The sequence below is a fragment of the Choloepus didactylus genome, chromosome 9 (genome assembly GCF_015220235.1).
Source record: "Choloepus didactylus isolate mChoDid1 chromosome 9, mChoDid1.pri, whole genome shotgun sequence".
Classification (NCBI taxonomy): Eukaryota; Metazoa; Chordata; class Mammalia; order Pilosa; family Megalonychidae; genus Choloepus; species Choloepus didactylus.
Window position 1 is genome coordinate 89064049 of NC_051315.1, and position 21144 is coordinate 89085192.

The 21144-nt window shown below is 39.1% G+C and overlaps 1 protein-coding gene across 1 annotated transcript in view; it reads right to left on the reverse strand.

The window, feature by feature from the left end:
• Window positions 1–21144, reverse strand: part of RFTN2 (raftlin family member 2) — a 79875-nt gene that overhangs the window by 17673 nt on the left and 41058 nt on the right. Inside the window, exons 7-9 of the mRNA XM_037850261.1 lie at window positions 19082–19203; window positions 17880–17983; window positions 4207–4285 (exon numbers count right to left, since the gene is read on the reverse strand). Coding sequence (XP_037706189.1) covers window positions 4207–4285; window positions 17880–17983; window positions 19082–19203 — 305 coding nt within the window. The remainder of the gene's footprint in view (window positions 1–4206; window positions 4286–17879; window positions 17984–19081; window positions 19204–21144) is intronic.

The following is a 21144-nucleotide window of genomic DNA, read 5'->3' on the forward strand; positions in this document are numbered from 1 at the left end:
TATGCAGGGTCCGCCTGAGCTGGGGGAAAATGCAGAGGTGATGGGCTTCCTCACCTGGACTGATGGTGATGTTCTCACAAACATTGATGACTGGCAGTTTGATGTGCCGAGCCCTCTACCATGGGACTTGCCCTTATAAAGCTCGTTACTGCAAAGGAAAGGCTAAACCTGCTTATAATCGTTACTGCAAAGGAAAGGCTAAAACTGCCTAAGAGTTTCCCCCTGAGTGCCTCTTTGTTGCTCAGATGTGGCTCTCTCTCTCTAGCTAAGCCACCTCAGCAGGTGAACTTACTGCACTCCCCTCTATGTGGGACCTGACTCCCAGGGATATAAATCTCCCTAGCAACACAGGATATGACTCCTGGGGATGAATCTGGACCCAGCATCATGGGATTGAGAACATCTTCTTGACCAAAAGGGGGATGCGAAACGAAACGAAATAAAGTTTCAGTGGCTGAGATATTTCAAATGGAGTTGAGAGGTCACTCTGGTGGACATTCTTATGCACTATATAGATAACACCTCTTAGGTTTTAATCCATTGGAATAACTAGAAGTAAATACCTGAAACTATCAAACTCCAATCCAGTAGCCTTAACTCTTGAAGACAATTGTTTTAACAATGTAGCTTACAAGGGGTGACAATGTGATTGTGTAAACCTTGTGGATCACAATCCCTTTATCCAGTGTAAGGATGGATGAGTAGAAAAATGGGGACAAAGACTAAATGAAAAATAGGGTGGGATGGGGGGATGATTTGGGTGTTCTTTTTTACTTTTATTTTTTATTCTTATTCTGATTCTTTCTGATGTAAAGAAAATGTTCAAAAATAGATTGGGGTAATGAATGCATAACTATATGATGGTACTGTGAACAGTTGATTGTACACCATGGATGACTGTATGGTATTTGAATATATTTCAATAAAACTGAATTTAATTAAAAAAAATACTCAAGCTATCTAGAATATTGCATAAAACATATCCTTGAAATATAAAACACATTCCAAAAGTAAAGTTCTTGATGACTTCAGAGGAAACAATTCCAACTTTCTGCATTAGGCAGTTTTCCAACAGGAGGCATAAAACGGATTTGTTTAACATAAAAGTACTGTTTTATGCTGAGTGCAATAGGATAAGGGAGGTCTTGTGTATCTTGACATTAGTCTTAGTAGAAGAAAGAGAGAAACTTTTTTTTAAGGGTCAGATTCTAGGTCAGCGTCTATCAGTTCATGAAATTCATCATTTTAGTGAAAACATTTTGACAATACTAGACAAAGTTTGTAATGTCTCTAATTTCTACCAACTGGTTAAAGAACTAATAACCTAAAAGTTCTTTGAAAGAATTTATAAATGAAGCAATGCTCCCACCAACTTCTCCCAAAAAACTACAAATGATTTGAAGGTACAAGCAAAGAACAGTGTCACAATGGACCTATGACTGCGTAAGGTTTTCTTTTTCAAGGCAGATTATAAATATAACCTCCAAAAATGCTTATGAGAGAGCCAAATTAGCTGTATGGTGATACTAGCAGTGCATGTTCCCAATAATATTACTGTCTTTTTGAGATTAAAATAATGAATTATGTTTCAGGTAGGAAAAACTAAGAAAATTTGCAAATCACTTTTGTGTTATTTGTTTTCTGTTAGACTTGTTTTTGTTAGTTTTTCTGCTAGATACTTCAGCTCCCAATGGACTCATCTATATTTTGTCCTGAAAAAATCTCAACTGCCTGAAATTTACTGCTAGAAAAATTAAATAGTTATCAAAGGAAGAAATAGTAAATCCATTAGAAGCAGAATTCTAAGCTATAAAATATATTAGCCCTGGGCTTGTCATTGATACAAGCAACTATTTTTATACTTCCTTCCTATTATATAAAAATGAGTTTTATACTACAATGGGTGTAAATATAAAGATCACCCAAAGGAAAGCCACCACTGATTAATGGATAGTATTTCAAGTTAAACAAATAGGGTATAAATGTTTTCAGGGAATCACAGAACAGATCTCTAATCCTAAGTAAAAGATGGTGAAGCAGCTGAATTTGGATCTGATATCTTCACAAACAGTAACTCCTTGGCGCTTAGTTAAATAAAATCCCATGAGGTTGTGTATTGTGGTGATCTGTCCCCAGAAAGGATGGCCATTTGTTAGATGTTAAAAAAAGAAATGCCTGTAGCATGTTGAGAAGTGGGGAAGGAGAAAGAACGAGAACTTCTTTTCATCATTCTCTACATGTTAATATATCCACCCTTGTGCCTTCTTGACAGAGTATTTCTTGAACTCATGATCCAGGCCACTTTCAGCTGAGGTGGGAGAGTACTTACCTGTGGGCTCTAATGCAGGCTTCCTGATGTCTTGGACACTCTGCTCTTCTGTCTCCCCATCTTCCTATCCGCCCTTTCTACCTCTCTACCTACTTATCTATTCAGCCAACGAGACTCTCCAAAATTAATGTGAGACAACTTACCATGGCTGTATTACATACATCATCAGTCTAGTTTTGCTAGCTTAGAAAATCTAAAGGTTTTCTAAAACACTATTTTCTTGACGTGCATAGTTAAAAAATAAAACAAAATAGAGTTTCTATGGCTAATGATTTAAAATGGGAGTCAGGGGGTCATTCTGGAGGTGACTCTTATGCAGGTCTCAGCCAAGTATCACAAACTGCCAAAGCATGCAAAGCCTCAAGCAACAACGTTCCTCAAAACCCTACGGATGTCTGAACACCATAAACAAACCACAAGACAGAGAACTCTGTAAACTATTAACCTGAAGGACATTTGGAGTACCCCAAATGTCTACCACCATAAACAATTTATCTAATCTCCTTTTCTTTTGAAAACCTTGCTTGGAAATGCCAAGATTGACATGATTTGGGTTGCTACGGGAATCTATGCTCCAAGAATTGCAATCCTAATACCACAGATAAATGCCTTTATCGCCATGCAGCTTAGTTTTTTATTTCTCCATTTATTTCTCACATACAGGAAAAGAATCACTTTAATGAATTTTCCAGCCCATTTGCAAATTTCCTGTTTTGAAACTGTGCTTTACTAACTAAGGATCACTTCATTCAATGATATTATTTTGGCTATGCATCCAATAAGGATAAGGTGACTTGAAGTTCACCATAGCCTTTCAGCAAAGAGCTAAAAAAATATGAACTTGAGGAGACAATACAAAAGAAAAATGCTTTTAAGAGATCAAGATAGACAAAATTGCACAATATCAGGCACATTCACTTACAAGATTTAGAACTGCTATGTTGCCATGTAGCCAAGAAGTTTAGGATTTAAGGATTTAAGGGCTGATTATGATTACTGAATCATTATATAGATAGTCCTTTTTACTTCCTGGTATATTAGAGGGAAATATCTGAATACCTGAACCATAATCCAGCTGCCTTGATCTCTGATAATGATTGTAGAGCCTTTATCTTGTGCCCTTGTGATTGTAAAAACTTTGCAACTAACCTTCACTTATACCCATTTATCCAGTTTTTTTACTTTAAAGTCTTATGATCTTGACCCTGAATGTTTATTAATGAAGGGTCTTGGGTCAGCCCAGAACTAACCCACCCCAAGTACAAAGTTATCTTGATAACCGAAGCTGGATCTAACCAAAATGGGCCCACCTGACATGCGAAGTAGCTTAGACCTTAACGTACAAGTCACCTATACCTCATTATAACATTAAAAATCATGCCCATCATCAAAATAAGGCTGACATTTTCTTACATACATCTGACACTAAGCGTGTAATCAATCCATGCATGCTCACTAGTTGAATCACTTCTAATTACATCATCTGGGGCCATTTGTGCTTACTATCCTAAAACCTGCCCATCTTTTGATACTATAAAACTATCAAAATTACTGCAGTTCAGAGAGACAGATTTTGGGTCGACAGGCCATCTGTTCTCCTGCTTTGCACTTAGCAATAAAACTTTTTCTCTTTTGAAACCCTGGTGAATCAGGAATTGGTCATTTGAGCACATCAGGCAAAAGAACCCATTGCTTTGGTCTGGTAACAGCCAGATTGATGGCAAATTTCCCTTCTTTTATACTGGTTCAGTATATAAGACTATTTCCACACCAAATCCATGCTTTCTAATTTGTATTCACCATTTGGAGTTACACTGAGTTTAAGGATTAAATGCTTCAACATAATATTAAATCCATAAAGTAGTCATTTTACTCACCTCTGGTGTTTGAGCAGTTGCATTCCCCATAACTGGCCTCTGAAGGAACACAACCTGCTTTGTAGCCAAATTCCCTTCACTGCAAATTAAAACAACCACATAGGATTTGTGGATTAGTAATTCTCTGTATTTCACACTTGGCAGGAATGTTCAACATTTTTCCTTTATAAAATAATCTTCTGATCCAAAAATAATTATATAATATGATGCTATATAGGTTGCAGCTGGAAAAACAAGAAAAACCTAAAAACTGAATATGGTCATTACAAAAGAAAACAACTTATTGTTTAAAGACTTGTATTCTCACTTTGTTAAATAACTATTTTCATTTATTTGTGTTCTTTCATGGTCTTGTTCAAAGAAATAAGATAGAGTTTCTATGGTTAAGAGATTTAAAATGGAGTCAGCAGATCATTCCGAAGGTTACTCTTATGTAGGCCTTAGCCAGTTATCGCCATCTGCCGAAGTATGCAAAGCCTCAAGCAAGAATGTGCCTCAAAACCTAAGGACATCTAGACGCCATAAAACAAGCCACAAGATAAAGAATTCAACTATCTGAACTGAAGGACAATTCAAGTATCCCAAATATCCACCAACCACATACAACTTGACAAATGTTTCCCTTTACAAACCCTTGCCTGGAAATGCCAAGTTGGGACAGGATTTGGGTTGCTACCTGAATCTGTGCTCCCCAAATTGCAATTCTAAGACCCCAAATAAATGCCTTTGTTGCCTTGCAGTTTAGTATTGTTTTTCATGACAGTCTTTATCCACATGTATATTTTTGCATATCTGTAACCACCGAATATTTACACTTCTGTGTGCTATGCCTTTAACTAAACACCTTGTCTTTGTTTATACACTGTGATAATATTTTTAATGGCTGCATAATATCCCAAAGAATTGAGATACCAAAATGTTCTAAACCTTTCCTTTATTATTGGAAAATTAGGATTAGGTTGTTTCCAGTTTTCTGCTAATTACAAATAATGCTGTTATAAAAATATGTATAGTCTTTATTCTTATGAATTAGTTACTCAAAATAAATTCTCAGGAGTGGGATTATTAGGTGAAAAGAGTATGATTTATACTTCTTGGTATGTAAAAAGAAGAAACCAATTTTGGTTGCTACATGTGAGACTTTTTATATACATTTTTGATTGAGGGACTTCAACTACAGCTGCTTTTGTTTTCAGTTGCTTCTTTGTAATCAGCCACTCAGTATTCTCACTTAACTATTATCAGGGCAAATTACCCCTTGCCAAAGACTACTTGGGTTTTGGATTCCTCTGAAATGCTTTTCACAGAGTCTCCATGGATTTATGGGAAGAGTGTCTATAGTTAATGTTGCTCAGTTACGACTTTTATTATGCAAAAAACCCAAACAAAACTGCACTATTAGCTGGGTTTTATACAGACCTCTTTTTCAGGAAAACAAATGCAACATTGAAAGTCTGGCCCAGGAGGCATATGTCAACTCCCCAGCATTTGAAAATCCCCAAACTGAATGATATAGACTAATTTTGATAAACAGCAAATCTTCCTCAAATTGGTACTGGGGGACTGCTTCTTTCTTTTCTTTTCTTTTCTTTCTTTCTTTCTTTTTCTTTTTTTTTTTGAAGGACTGCTTCTATTCTAATTTCACTTTAGTTTGACCTTATCTCCAATTAGAACAAAAGACTTGGTATGACATATATCATAACTTTTGGAATAACTTATGTCACTATACAACATCAGTTATACAGGCACATTACTGAACTCAAATTTTGCTGTGCACCCCAAACGCTGAGGACACTCGGAAATACAGATTTCAGGGCCCACTTTGATCTACAGAATCTACATTTCACCAGGTGCTCCAGGTGACCCTAATACACAATAAAGTTTGGGAACCACGGCTAGAAGAGACAAGCCTTGAACGATAGCATTCTTGGGCCCTAGGGATTTGGTCTTGAATGATAAAACCTACCAATAGTTCTTCTTAGTATGGAATATGGAAACAAAAATACTATTTTCTGGAAGCATCCTTGACATCTAATTTATTTCAGTGCATCCTTCCAATGTGACGTGTTCTTTAAGTCTGTTGGACAATTTAGTCAGACAGGCTATGCAAAGCCTTCCTGAGGACACATATAATTCACTAGCTTTAGTATCTTAGTTTATACTCTGACCTGACTTGCCTGAAATATAAAGGAATTTGGGGTGTGGGTGAGGAGTTACTCCATCAGCAGTCTGATATGAATCCTGGCAGCAACCCCAAATTACAGAACAGTATCTCTATCTGTGGATCTCAAGGCAGTATGGGAGGAAGGGAGAGGAGGAGGAAGGGAAAGGTTGCATTAAAGCCCCACTGGGGTGAAAGTGAGTGTGGGAGCCCCTGGCCCCAAAGTGTCTTGAAGACTGCATATAGCAGTTTACTTGACCTAGGCAGTTAAGGTTTGACCTATTCTCCTTGTAATATCAGCAGCTGTCATCTATACCTGAAACTACTTCCTCCTTGAGACTCCCTGAGATACTGTTGTCTCTATAATCCTCCCCACCTCCCTGTTGATGACAATCAACCCCTCCCTACCTTGCATGACCCCGCTCCCTGCCTTACGCTCTCATACCCACTGGAATGTCGAGCCCTTATAACCAGCTTATTCAGCCCCTCAAAGTGCAGACTATATCCATGTTGTGCTCTGAACTGGCCGCCATTCAGAGTAGCTCCTGAATCCATCCAGAGAAGCTCCTGAATTCTGGGCAATGTGAGCAACTTCCATTTTTTCCCTTATAAGTAAACCCTGAATAAAAAGTTTATCCCTCTGAACAGGCCTGGCATTTTCTTTGGCCTCTTGGCAGCAAAGGCCCACTTGGGCAATGACAATTGGTGAGCCAGCCTGGAGACTAAAGAAATCCCAGCCACTGATGACATGAACTTGGGGAACAGAAAGGGGAAGTTCCTGGGTGGGATACCGGGGTGGCCTGCGACACTTGTGGGTGGGGATGGCTACCCTCCGAGATGAATGGGGTCTGTCAAGGGAGCATGGAGATACGTATGACTCCTTGGCTGGACTAATAGCCCTCCTGCTACAGGCCGCAGGACTAGTAGGATTTCATGAGAAAAAGGAAAGCCGCCAGGCTGCTGTAGCAGTAGCCTGGCTGTTCTTGGAGGCTGTGTGTGCAGCTACAGAAAAGGCCTTAATGGCTGATGTGGCAGTCTGCTGCTTAGAAGAATTGAAGTTAGAAAGGGATATGCAATTGACCCAAGCAGAACTGAAAGGTGCTCTGGACAAAAGTTTAGAAACACTGGCAAGCCAGTACATTAGAGTAAGAGGGCATAAGCTAACCAAAGGGCAAGTTAGGCATATCCTAGCTTCCCCCGACCCTGAAGTGCGGGACCCTGTTGATTCCCCAGCAAAAGATGCTGAGCCCCTGTCTGACTAGGAAATTAAAACTGAGGAAAATAAGCATGTGTGTCCTCTGGTCCAATAAAAGGTGACTTCCCACGGATGTACTGTGGCAATATAGCCGAATAAATTACCAGGGTCATTTAATCACCTTGTCTGGCCAATGAAAAAGCTAATGGTACCTGGGAAATGACTATTAATTATATCAAACTTAATTTAATAACTTCTTTGTTTGCAGCTGTGTGGAACATAGCTACCTTGTCGCAGGATATGAGTACTCAATTAAGCCAATTTCACTTTGTGTTAAACCTTGTTAAAGCTTATTTTAGTATTTTAGATCCCTCCAGACAGACTGTGTCCACCTTCACGTGGGAAAACCAACAATGGACATGTGCTGTGTTCCCACAATGATACCTCCATAGTCCCACCATCTGCCATGGACTGCTAGCACAAGATTTAAAGAAAAGGACACCCCCTATGTTTCCCTATAACGATGATATCATGCTAACCAGTAATTCTTTTCCAGAACTAGAAATTGCCACTAGCACAGTGGTGACCTACCTCGAAAGTCGAGGATGGGCGATAAATCAAAGTGAATTACAAGAGCCTGGACTTTCTATCAAATTCTTTGGGTATTGTCTGGTTGGGTAAAATTAAAGCTATTCCTTTAGCTGTTGTTGTTAAAATACAAAGTTATCCTATACTGCTAACTCCTAAACAATTAATAGCTTTTCTTGTTTTTTTTAGGTTATTGGAAACTGTTTATACTCTATTTAAAAAATTTAAAACCTTTGTACACCCTAATTAGAAAAAGAAAAGCATGGGAATGGGATTTTCCATGGCAGGCTGTGTTTATAAAAGCACAGGCACAGGCTTTAAGGGGGCGTGGACCCCGATATATCCTGTGAATTGGATGTAGCCAATGCCAATATTGGCTTTGGGTGGGGTTTGTGGCAAAGGCAACAGGCTAAATGTGTAACTATTAGATTCTGGTGCCAACTTTGGAAGGGCACAGAACTCAGATATAGCCTGCTGGAAAAACAGTTGTGTGCAGCTTATAATGCTCTGCTACAAGTGGAACTCAAAGATGCCCAGTGACCTTATGGATGGCCATTCCTATACAGGGGTGGATATGAGATACTGTAAACAAGCCCCATTTGGGGAGTGTCAGCTGAGCATGCTGACAAAATGCAGTGTAGCATTTTTAATAACAGCCCTTTGAGTGCAGAAATGCATGAAATTTTAGGACCGGTCCCCCATGTGGAAGAGCAGCATGCCCTGCTTCCTGTTGATCCTCCCAAGGTAGCTCCTCCCATGCCCACCACTGACGGACAAGGGAGTATACCTGACTCTGCATGGTATACTGACGGACTGGCACTTGGGCAACATGCTACCAGGGTGGCTGTGACTGTCCAGCCAAGTACTGACATCACCTGGTAGGAGACTGGAACTTTGCAAAGCAGCCAGTGGGCTGAGCTGCAGGCTGTACGGACGGTAATTGTCCATGAACCAGGAGACACCTTGACTGCACAGATAACTGGGCCGTATATCGAGGCCTAACAGTAAGGATGGCCATGAGGAAGCAGGAGCAATGGATGGTGGTCGACCGCCCCCTATGGGGGAAGGAACTGTGGGAAGACATCTGGACAGGCTGCCAGAAATGTAAGGTAACTGCTTTCCATATTTCTGCCCAAATGTTAACTCATTGCCGGGTAATGCAGAAGCAGATGCCCTAGCGAAATTCCGCAGCCTAACAGCAACGATGCACGAGGTGACTGAATGGCTGCATTGGAAAACCGAGCACCTAGGGTACCAGGCTCTGTGGAAGCTGGTGCAGCAGTTTCAGCTGCCTATCACATGACAAGAGTTAAAAGGAATAGAGGATGCTAGCCCCTCCTGCTCACTGTGACAACCCAGAATGCTTTCTCGCCGTCTTGGACCCATCAGCCGAGACCAGATACCTCTCACCTGGTGACAAGTAGACTATATTGGCCCCTTCCTCTGTCCAAAGGGGCAAAATACACCTTCACCACTGCAGATACAGCTACAGGACTGTTGCTGGCTTTCCCAGTGGGCAAGGCCAACTAACAAGCTATCATATGTAACTTAGAAAAATTAAGTGCCTTTTTCAGGGTCCCCAACTTACATGGACAGTGATAGGGGGAGCTCCTGGCCCCAAAGTGTCTTGAAGACTGCACACAGCAGTTTGCTTGACCTAGGAGAGTTAAGGTTTGACCTATTCTTGTAATATCAGCTGCTAACTGTAATCTATACCCGAAGCTACTTCCTCCCTGAGACTCCCTGAGATACTATTATCTCTATAATCCTCCCCTCTTCCCTGTTGATTACAATCAACCCCTCCCTACCTTGCACGACCCCACTCCCTGTCTTACGCTGTCATACCCATGCGAATGTCGAGCCCTTATAACCAGCTTATTAAGTCCCCCAAAGTGTGGACTATATCCATGTTGGGCTCTGAACTGGCCGCCATTCAAAGCAGCTCCTGAATCCATCCAAAGAAGCCCCTGAATTCTGGGCAACGTGACCGACTTCCATTTTTTTCCCTTGTAAGTAAGCCCTGAGTAAAAAGTTCATGCTTCTGAACATGCCCGGTGTCTTCTTCGGCCTCTCAGCAGCAAAGGCCCACTTGGGCTGCTACAGTGAGGGCAGGTGGCCTAGGTGTATAAGTCCAGATAAAGCTCTACAGTTGGTCTGAATTGCAGTGCCCAATCCAGGGTTGAGAAACCCATGTTTGAAATAGGAGTTTCTCTACCAATATTCTGCTTGGTAGTTAAATCATGCAATGCACATGGGAAAGGGGAGGGCAAGCCAACTACAATCAGTTAAATGGGACAGAGGTACAATCATACCCATGGTTGTAGTATGAAAGGGATTTACCCCAGAAAGGGCAAAACCTTTGAAAGCATGGGCCAGGGATCTGTTCTCAGTTAAAAGTAACAAGTAATATTGCTGCTGGCTTCACAAAGAGTGGTGTTTGGAAATTCTACTGAGGCAAAACAGTCAATACTAAGCTTGACCTCTCTTAGGACAGCCTCCGGATGCCTTTGGAAGAAAGGCTGTCATCTTCCCTGCCGGTTGTCAGCATCTGCTGACCTCTTAGGGAGGTCCTTGGAGCTACATCCCCATTTGAGATATGTCTGAAACCACCATGTTTCTAGGCTTCCAGGGGCCATTCTAAATTTAAAATAAACACTCCTAGTTTCAGAAGATCTGTGAGACTATGTGGAACTCCTTTTGATTTGGAGAATCTAATCATGGTAGAAGGGAAAGAGGTTTGGAGCTCTATAGAGGGTTGACTATTTGGTAGGGGTAAGCAAGTCTCTCAGGCATCCAGTGGCCCTGAGGTAATTCTATTTGTTGAGCTGGAGTAGAATATTTGTCCCGTAACACGGGTTTCTGAGAGGATTTGACTGATGAAGTCATCACATGACCTGAGAGTACTTCAAATGCCCTGCATGCTCTTGGATGACAGGCCCCATATCTCCTATTTCCTACAGAAAATTTCATCCAAAATATGCTGTTAGTTATCTGAGAAATTTAAGAACTTTCAGATTCTCTCTCAGACCATTAATGGACTGTCATGCTTTGATGTAATAAGAAAGGAATGCAGCTTTTGAAAATGCCTGATTTACATGAAGCGATTTCAGCTCTGAAAAAGTTCTTGTGTTGGTCAAGAGTACAGGCTGCTGCAAAGCCAGCAAGGGAATGGTCTATAGAGAAGTTGAGAAAACCTCCATTAGCCTCTTCATTCCTGAGGGCAACAGATAGCCCCTGGTGCTGCTGTCAGCATGAAGGACAGGGCAGCCTGGGTGGCCATGGAGGGCTGAGTTCCCTGCAGACAATGGGGGCAAGGAGGGTGAATGGGTAAGAAGGCCCAGCCTGGGAAAAGAAAGGAGGGTAATTAGTGTAGAAGAAAGGGCAGAAGGTACCATAACTCCAGAGGCCAAAGCCCAGGTTGGACCTGGAGCATTGGGCCAAACAAAAGGGAAAAAGCAAAGGTCAAATCTGTGAGGCTCATTGGAAAAATGCAATTAGTGGGAGAAGCAAGGTCAGGTCCAGGCACCTGACCAGACCAGACCAGTTTAAGCAGAGTGCAAATATAAAGTCTGGGTCAACACCTAGGCTCACACGAAGGATTAGGCAAAGACCAGAGGGCAGGTGGTGGAGATGGAAGAGGCAAGATAAGCCTCCTGCACTGCTGCTGTCCCTGGGACAGAGGGCCTCTGCTCCCTGCCTTGATATTAAGTCCATCTTTCAACACAGGCAGATAAGGACTGAAGACACTAGTGCAGAATCTGGGGAGAGTGAGCCAGGGATTGTATTTACAGCAGAGGCAGAGGCAGGCCACAGAAGGGGGAAGGAGATAGGTTCTATCAGTTCTCCAGCTCTACACTACAAAATGTCTGGATACATCATTTTTCTCTGATGTATTTATTAGACGCAGTCAAGGGTAGAAGAAAAGCATCATGGCTTTAGAAGCAGATAGACCCGGGTTTGAATCCCACCTCTGTCACTTACTAGCTAGGTGACACTGAGTCAATCACCCAAACTTTCTGAGCCATCTATTTCTCTTCTCTAATATAGAGATGGTTCCAACACTATCAATGAGATAAAAATGTGAAGTTCCTAGCACAGACCTTGGAACACAGTAGATACTTAATAAATGTTCCCTTCTTCCTTCCCTGTTTTCTTTTATGTTGTGAGGACCCAGGGCTCCTGCCCCATCCTCCATTTTGAGAGAAGTCACTGCACGCAGCTGCCTACAAGACCAGGACAGATGATAAAGGTCAACAGACCCCTCAGGGGAGAAAAAATGTATGGTAAAGCATTAAAACTCCCCTCTCCTACTCCCTGTTTAACCAAATTTCCCAAGACCCTGCCGAAACTCCACTGTCACACCCTATGGACCTAAGCCTTTATAAGCCATCCCCTTGGCACTCTCTTCTCTCTTTTTGTGAGGTTCACTTTCCATGGCCAGCAATCACCATGGGAACATCTCCTGTTCATTAAGTCCCAAATAAACCCAAGTCCACTTCCGTGTCTGGTGTGTTCTTTGGTCTTAGGGCTAAGCTGGGTTGTAATGTACGTATTTCATAAGAAGACAAAAAGAAGATTGTTTATATGATTGCCTTTTAAGGGAGAGGGATTTGCTATGGCAACAATACAACTATCAAGAAAAAGACTGTTGCTTCCCAATAGCAGAAGATCTCATGGACTAACATAATAAAAACAACTTTGATTTGCGGAACGTACTAGTACTTTCCATGTCCATTATTATGTTGGTTTCTAATGCTAACCCTTTAAAGTGAGCAGAGTAGACATTAGTTTCCCCATTTTATGGATAAGGAAATTGAGACCCAGGGCTTCCAAGAGCTTTGCCTTGGGTCACTCCTAGTTCCCATGCTTTCCTCAACACCATGCTATCTTTAGGCTTGTGTAGAATGAACTCAGTGAAACCCTGACTACAGAAAGGAGTGGCCTATGTTAATTCTACTCTGACAGAGAAACTTTATAATTTGTAAATTATAATTAAATTAGTGTAATTTATTTTGCAAAAGTCCAGGTTTTACTTGGACTTTTTAAGCATTTCAGCTTATAATTAATGTTCAGGGGTTGTAGTGGAGAATAATGATATAATTAAAAACAAATTTTCAGTTTTCCTGGGCCAATTAAACCATTTAAACAGACAATACAAGTCCTGATGTAACTATGGCAAAAGGAAAAAAGAGACTGGAACAATTTTAAGTCTCACGGGAATTAAGCACCAGATAAAAGATGAATCACTGAAAGCTATGTCTTAAAATTCCCCTCATGACTTCGGTTTTCTATAAGAGTGAATAGCACTAGATATAAAGATAAAGAAACAACATTAAAACAAAACTAAAAAAAGTACTTTTTTTGTAGTTTGATAATATCCTTAGTGATATTTTAAATTTTTAAATATTCTTATAGGAAGTTACAGTTACAACCAAGAAGTTAGGATTCAAGGGCTGATTATGATTATGGAATCATTATATAGATAGTCCTTTTTACTTTCTTGTTATTAGAGTAGACAGAGGGAAATACCTGAAATCTGAACTGTAATTCAGCTACCATGATCTCTGATAATGATTGCAGAGCCTTTATCTCGTGCCCTTGTGATTGTAAAAACTTTGCAACTAACCTTCACTTGTACCCATTTATCAAGTTTTTTGACTTCAAAGTCTTATGACCACTAAAGACAGCCCCTAATGTTTATTAGTGAAGGGTCTTGGGTCAGCCCAGAACTAACCTACCCCAAGTCCAAAGTTATCTTGATAACCGAAGCTGAATCTAACCAAAATGGGCCCACCTGACATGCGAAGTAGCTTAGACTTTAACTTACAAGTTACTTATATCTCATTAAAATAGTAAAAATCACACCCATCATCATATTAAGGCCACCATTTCCTTACATACATTCTGAGACTAAACATGTAACCAAACTGCACATGTTCAATAATTGAATCACTTCTAATTATATTATCTGGGGCCATTGTACTCATTATTCTAAAACCTGCCCATCTTTTTGATACTATAAAACTATTAGAATTATTGCAGTTTGGGAAGCCAGATTTTGGGCCAATAGGCCATCTGCTCTTCTGCTTCACACCTAGCTTTCCTGCTTGTCTTTGAAACCCCAGTGTCTCAGGAATTGGTCATTTGAGTGCATCGAGTGAAGGATCTACCACCTTGGTCTGGTAACACAGGGATAACTTGAATTTCTGCTTGTGTCCAATATTTGCTTACAATTTCAAGCATCTTTGAAACAGAGCTCTAGTACTTAGAGAGAATTTATACATAGGAAGGAGAGAGTCTCTCTATATTCTTTAAAATATAAAAACCAAGGTAAGGTTTGATTGTCCTGTGGGACTCGTCGCCTATACCCAGTTTCTCCCAGCCACTCTCTGAACCTCGGCTTTTGGCATTCTCCAATATGGAATGCCCACACACCACCGCTGCTGTTCACATCCTTTCCATCTTTGGACATTCATTTGAGTGTTACCTCCTTCCTAAAGCCTTTTCTAATCTGCTACCCTAAGAGGTTTTCCTCTTACTAGGCCTAAGCTGAGGAGCTTGTCTTATCTCTGCATCTTTCACGTTAATTAGCAGATCCCCCTCCCCGCCCACCTTAAGGGTGCTCAGTAAATATCTGAAGAATCAAACAGTTTATGAATGAATGGTCATTTGGATTCTGCAATAGTGTTCTGATGCTAGAGAACATGCTTAAAAATAAATGTAAACAAAGGATTGCAGAAGAGAGAAAAAGGTTTGTTAGGTCTTTTTACGACTATGACGTTCATTGATATTTACTGCTAATCTTTTAAGCTTTAACTATTCCTTACTCTCCTCATAAAACTTATTCTTTAGGCACAGCAGCCTTTAATAACTGTAGCTTAAAGCATTTTATGTTAATTTAAAATATTTAAACGCCTAATGTTATTCCCAAATTTTAAAATAATACACCTCGCCCCCCTCAGTTTCTGCAGGGAATAGAGAGATTCCTTGTTTAAAGGGAGAAGACTGATATATTTGTCTATATTAGAATTTAAAACTTCTGTTAATCAAAAAGACATCATAGAAAGTAAAAGTAGAAGCCACACAATTATGGAAGATAATTGCAACACACATAACCAATAAAGGACATATATCCATCATATACAAATTACTCATAAATAAATTTTAACAAGTGGTCAAAGTCTTAAATAGGTACTTTGTAAAAGGAAATTCCAAACGGCCATTCTCAGAAATATTTAGGTAAATTCAAATTAAAGCTACATTTAGTTATACTTATCAGAGGGACAACAATTTAAAAATATGACAATATTTTTTGGAGCAATGGGGAGTTTCCTACTCTGCTGGTGGGAGTATAAACTGAAACTAAGTGAAAACAGTTTGGCTTTTATCTAATAAAGCTAAAAAGTACCCCCTGACTCAGCAATTCCACTCCTAAGTCTCTCCCCTTAATAAACTCAGGCACTTTGCACCAGGATTCCTGCTGGTGTTCAGTCACAGCCAACAACTGGAAACCACAGAACAAGAACAACCAGCCACATTTTATAAACAATTCTCAGTAAAAGAATCAACACATTAAAGACTATATATGCTATGACTCCATTTATGTAAATTCAAAAATAAGCAAAACTAAACTATATTGTTCAGGGATGCATACATGAGTGGCAAAACTATAAGGCAACGCTAGGAAATGAAAATCCTCAAAGTTGGGATAACAGTTACCTCTGAGCGAAGGGAGTGTGTTAATGGGGAAACACACAGCGTACTTCTAGGGTGCTAGCAATATTCTATTTCTTGTCTGGTGGTGATTAAATACGCATTTTTTTTCCGTAATTGCTTCTTTACATTAAAAGAATTATTTATACTAATAAAATAATTATTTTATTATGTACAACATTAAATCATTAAGCTACTTCATTGTCAAAACATGCATTTTGAGTTGTTTTTCTGTCCATATATTTTTTTTTTAAATTCAGTTTTATTGAAATATATTCACATACCATACAATCATCCATGGTATACAACAATCAACTGTTTACAGTATGATCATATAGTTATGCATTCATCACCACAATCTATTTCTGAACATTTTCCTTACTTCAGAAAGAATCAGAATAAGAATAAAAAATAAAAGTGAAAAAAGAACACCCAAACCATCCTCCCCATCCCACCCTATTTGTCATTTAGTTTTTGTCCCCATTTTTCCACTCATCCATCCATACACTAGATAAAGGGAGTGTGATCCACAAGGTTTTCACAATCACACTGCCACCCCTCGTAATCTACATTATTATACAATTGTCTTCAGGAGCCCAGACTACTGGGTTGGAGTTTGGTAGTTTCAGGTATTTACTTCTAGCTATTCCAATACATTAAAACCTAAGGGGTGTTATCTATATAGTGCATAAGAATGTCCACCAGAGTGACCTCTCAACTCCATTTGAAATCTCTCAGCCACTGAAAGTATTTCATCTCATTTTGCATCCCCTTTTTGGTCAAGAAGATATTCTCAATCCCACGATGCCGGGTCCAGATTCATCCCTGGGAGTCATATCCTGTGTTGCCAGGGAGATTTACACCCCTGGGAGTCAGGTCCCACGTAGTGGGGAGGGCAGTGAGTTCAACTGCTGAGGTGGCTCAGTTGGGGGGGGGGGGGCGACATCTGAGCAACAAAGAGGTACTCAGGGGGAGACTCTTAGGCACAATTATATGCAAGTTCAAAATAGGAATTTGTTTTATAATTAAGAACATTTGTGTTTCATGCACTTTTTTATATGTGCATTTTATTTTACAAAAATTATTTCAAAAGGGTATATTTTATAGTGATGTGTGGGGCAATAGTGGTAGATCTATAAACAATAAAAATGTTCCCTTCCCTTTTACATTTATTCCTTTGGGAAAATCAATCTCAAATTCTATGGGTTTTAAATTAGGAGGGTCTTTAGGAATTCATTCCCCTATACTCACTCTTCCTTGAATATATCCCCCATGGATAAACCTCCAAAACATGGATAAAACTCCAAAATATTATGCTAAGTAAAATAAGCCAGAAACAAAATGTCATATATTGCACGAAAGCATCTCTGTGAAATAGCGAGTATAGATAATCCTTAGAGATAGACGCAGACTGGTGGTTGTCAGGAGTAGGGGAGGAAGGAATGGGGAAAAATTACTTAATGGGCAAGGGGTTTTAGTTTGGAGTGATGGAAATGTTTCGGAACTAGATAGAGATGGTGGTTGCACAATACTGTGTATGTATTAAATGCTACTGAATTGTTCATTTTAAAATGGTTAACCTTATGTGAATTTCACCTCAAATAAATCATTTTTTACAGGAAGAAAATGAAAATTATCTATTCTTCAAAAGCAAAGGAAAACTTGCTTTTTAAAAGAAGAATTGCAAATTAAATTTTAGCTTATGTTTTAACTATGTGCTTAGTTACAAAGTTCCTTTGTCTTATGATCCTGATTTTGTTTCTTAGATATTAGTATGTGTGTGTTAGAAACAAAAAAGGGCACTACCACAATTTAGTTTCTCCTACCCTCTCCCAATCAGAAAAAAAAAAAAATGTGCTATTCTCCAAGATCCATGAAATCAGGTTAGATGTTCAGTAAAATGCTTTTAGCAAGCATTAAAGAAGCATTTGTTAAGTTGAATTGTATAACAAAATATAACAACTGAATTTATACTTTAGAATTAAATGAGAACATGTAGGGATACTTCTACATTACCTGTCATGTCTCAATATGGGTGTAGGCAATACGCTTGTCAGAAGCCATCCAAACTCCGCCAGAGTATGCAGCAGAGGGCCATAATCCGTTTTGATTTCACAGCCCTGTATGAATAAGTATAAGAGTCATAGTCTAATGGCAAAGACAACAAGCTACACAAGTCATTGCAATAAAGGGTGATGGTATTATGATAAGGGGCATTCTCTCTTTATTAAATACAATTCCACTGGGCTGCAGTCCTCCTGGGCTTCATCGTCTGCTACCTACTGCCTTGTAACCATGAGCCAAGGTAGAAACACCAGGGATCAGAGTGAAGAGAAGTTCCCATTTTATTCTTCAATAAGATGGGACTGAGAATTAAGGACAAGAGTGGGGGTAAGGATTGGGCAGTGAAGGTGAGAGGAGCTTAGATGCAGACGGAGAGTATTATCCGTGACTCTTACTCATTTGGAATAGAAGATTTTTTCTTGGAGCTCTACCTCTTCCCCCAAATCCTATTTCCTTTGTTTTTCTCAATGAGCTTCCTAGCTTCTTTGAAAATAGGTTATGTCTCTCTAACCTTGTAAGGCCAGAAAAGCAAAAAGAGTCCATGAAACAACCTGTCAGCTAGGGCCTCATACACACAACAGAATATACCTGAATTCAGTCTGTACACCTCTAGGTCAGTCCATTCGGTGACATCTGAATTCAGAGTGCACAACATCAGCAGCAATGTCATCTCTGATTATGAAGGACAATGCTGTGTGTACATATTTGGCCTGGTAAGAGAGAGAACACCTTTTGGATTTTTTTGCCTTCAAAAGTCAATTCACAGGGAAAAAAAGTCAGGCACATTGGTTGCTTGGAGATAAAACAGTAGTTGATTGACTGAATTTTTTTCACTTTCAACCAGTTGTCATGGCATCATGTAAAGAGGATCTCAGTGCCAAGGGACTTTGTTTAGGATTAGAATGTCAAATCTTTGAAAACCTACTGCTGTTTTTGCACAGATAAATATTTTACTGTCTTATAAAAAATTTAACATTGGGTAAGACAAATAACTTTTTGCAATTCTGAAAGAAGTTTGTTTTCACAATTTGATGAAATCCAAACACCGCACAAACATGTGTTTAAGGATACTGCATGTGTCCGGCAATGAAGAACCTGAACATGTAAAACAAAATATTAAAGTAAAGCTAAATTGTCAGAAAATTACAGTTCACCTCAATAACAGTCCACTGTTCTACCACGATGGCATCATTTTCTTTCCTACTAGAACCTGGAAGTCCAGAACCTTCTTCTTCATAGATAAATAATCCTTCCAAAGATTTGGGCAAATGGTCCCCTGTGAGGAAAAGGATATAATTAAGAAGAGTTGTAAATACTCAGTGTCTCTTAAGATTATCTAAATCTTTAAATAACCCTTGAAGGGAAGCTGACAGAAAAACATATCAACGAATAAACACTTGTTTGGGCTGAATAAACAATATCCTCCTTTTCTTTGAAGTTAAATTTTTTTCCAAAGATCAAGATCATTTTATACTTCATTGAATTAAAAACAAACAATAAACATAAAAATGACAATAACAAAAAGAAGGTAAACAATATGGTACAGACAATAAGAAGCGAGTGGATTTCCTAAATCTAAAAAGCATCTGGCAAAGACCTTCACCTTGAAATCAAATTTTGGCTTCTGATCTATGTGTAGTATGCACAAATTAATTATATAATTAAGGGAAACAACATAAAAATATTAATCCTGGAAATTAGAAGTGTGATATTAAAATTAATGTGAGATAAGATTACTTCCAAATATATAAACACAAAGCAATTCTTTATTACAATGATGCTTAAAAAAAAAAAAAGAATGGTGACAGGAAAACACTAAACAGAAGTCATTGTCAAAAGATTCCTGCTCGGAAGGAAGTTTTAAGGGAGGGCCTCTTTGACTGGTTTCTTGAATAACTGACAATAACCAGCTGGCCAGAAACTAAACCAATTTTATGGAAGTTCTTTTGTCTCCTATTTTGTAATAATAGACAATTTTTCCATGGTTATGTGCTGGTTAAGCATGTTGGTTTTTATACAGTGAAATGTCACATCAAAGTTTCCCTGGCTTGTAGTTCTCTAAATTTAATAAAGCCCTGCAAAGTTTTCAGATGATCTCTTAATGTTAAAGATTAAAAAAAAAAAAGGACATAAGTACTTTTCCTGTAATTTTCAGTTCAATTTTTGTTAACAGGTCATAATCTTTAATAGAAAATCTTTTTTTTTTTAATAATGTCACCAATGGTCAGGGCAGTATTCCATGAAGAACTGACATTGTTCATAGTGATTCCCAAGAATCCAGTAAAGTTCAATTTACTAGTTGGAATTGATTTTTTAAATATAAAATATGTCCCATGCCTTTAAATGGACTTTTTCACTGCCATACCAAAGTGACTACTGTAATCAAATGTTTCTTATTCTAAGTTGAGGACATTGCCAGACCATCTTTAAAATTTCATGTGCCCCAAGTTCTTTTTTATAATGGGGGTGGGAATTTGAAAAATAATTATATACTGTGAAAATTATGTAATTAATTATAATCTGCCTCTATTTACGTTGGGATTGTATAATGTGAAAACTATGGGCTTTGTGGCTCTTTGTCTTTTTTCATGTTCTTAATATTGGAGTGCCCCAGTACTTCTAAACTGGATTTGTTTAAAAGAATGAAAGTGTGGTAGAGGCATTACAATGGAATGCTATACAAGAATAAAAAAGACTCACTGCTACACACAACAGCATCAGTGAGTTTCATAGACATAATATTGAGCAAAAGAACCCAGATAAAAGGGTAGATACTGTATATAATTCAATCTTTGTGAAGCTAAAAAAACAAGCAAAACTAATCTACAGTGATGGAAGTCAGAATAGTGTTTATCTCAGTGTGTGGGATATTGACTGGGAAGGGGCTTGATGAGGCCTTCTGAGATGCTGGAAATGTTTTCTATCTTGAACATTTGTGTTCTATTCATCAAGCTATACCCATAAAATCAATGCACTTTAATTTGTTATTCCTCAAATAAAAACAAATGTCCCCCCTTTTTCACTTTGGAGTTCTCCTTGACCCATAGCTGGCTTTCTTCGGGTCCCTGTCAGTCCCCAGAGCCACTGGGGTCTGACACATTCACAGGAGGAGGTTCTTATATCTCAGGAGCCGTCTACCCTAACAGAAATGGCAAATGGTGCGGCAGGGAAGGTTTCGTGGGGAAGTGGTCAACTGGGTGCTCAGTGTATTAATCTT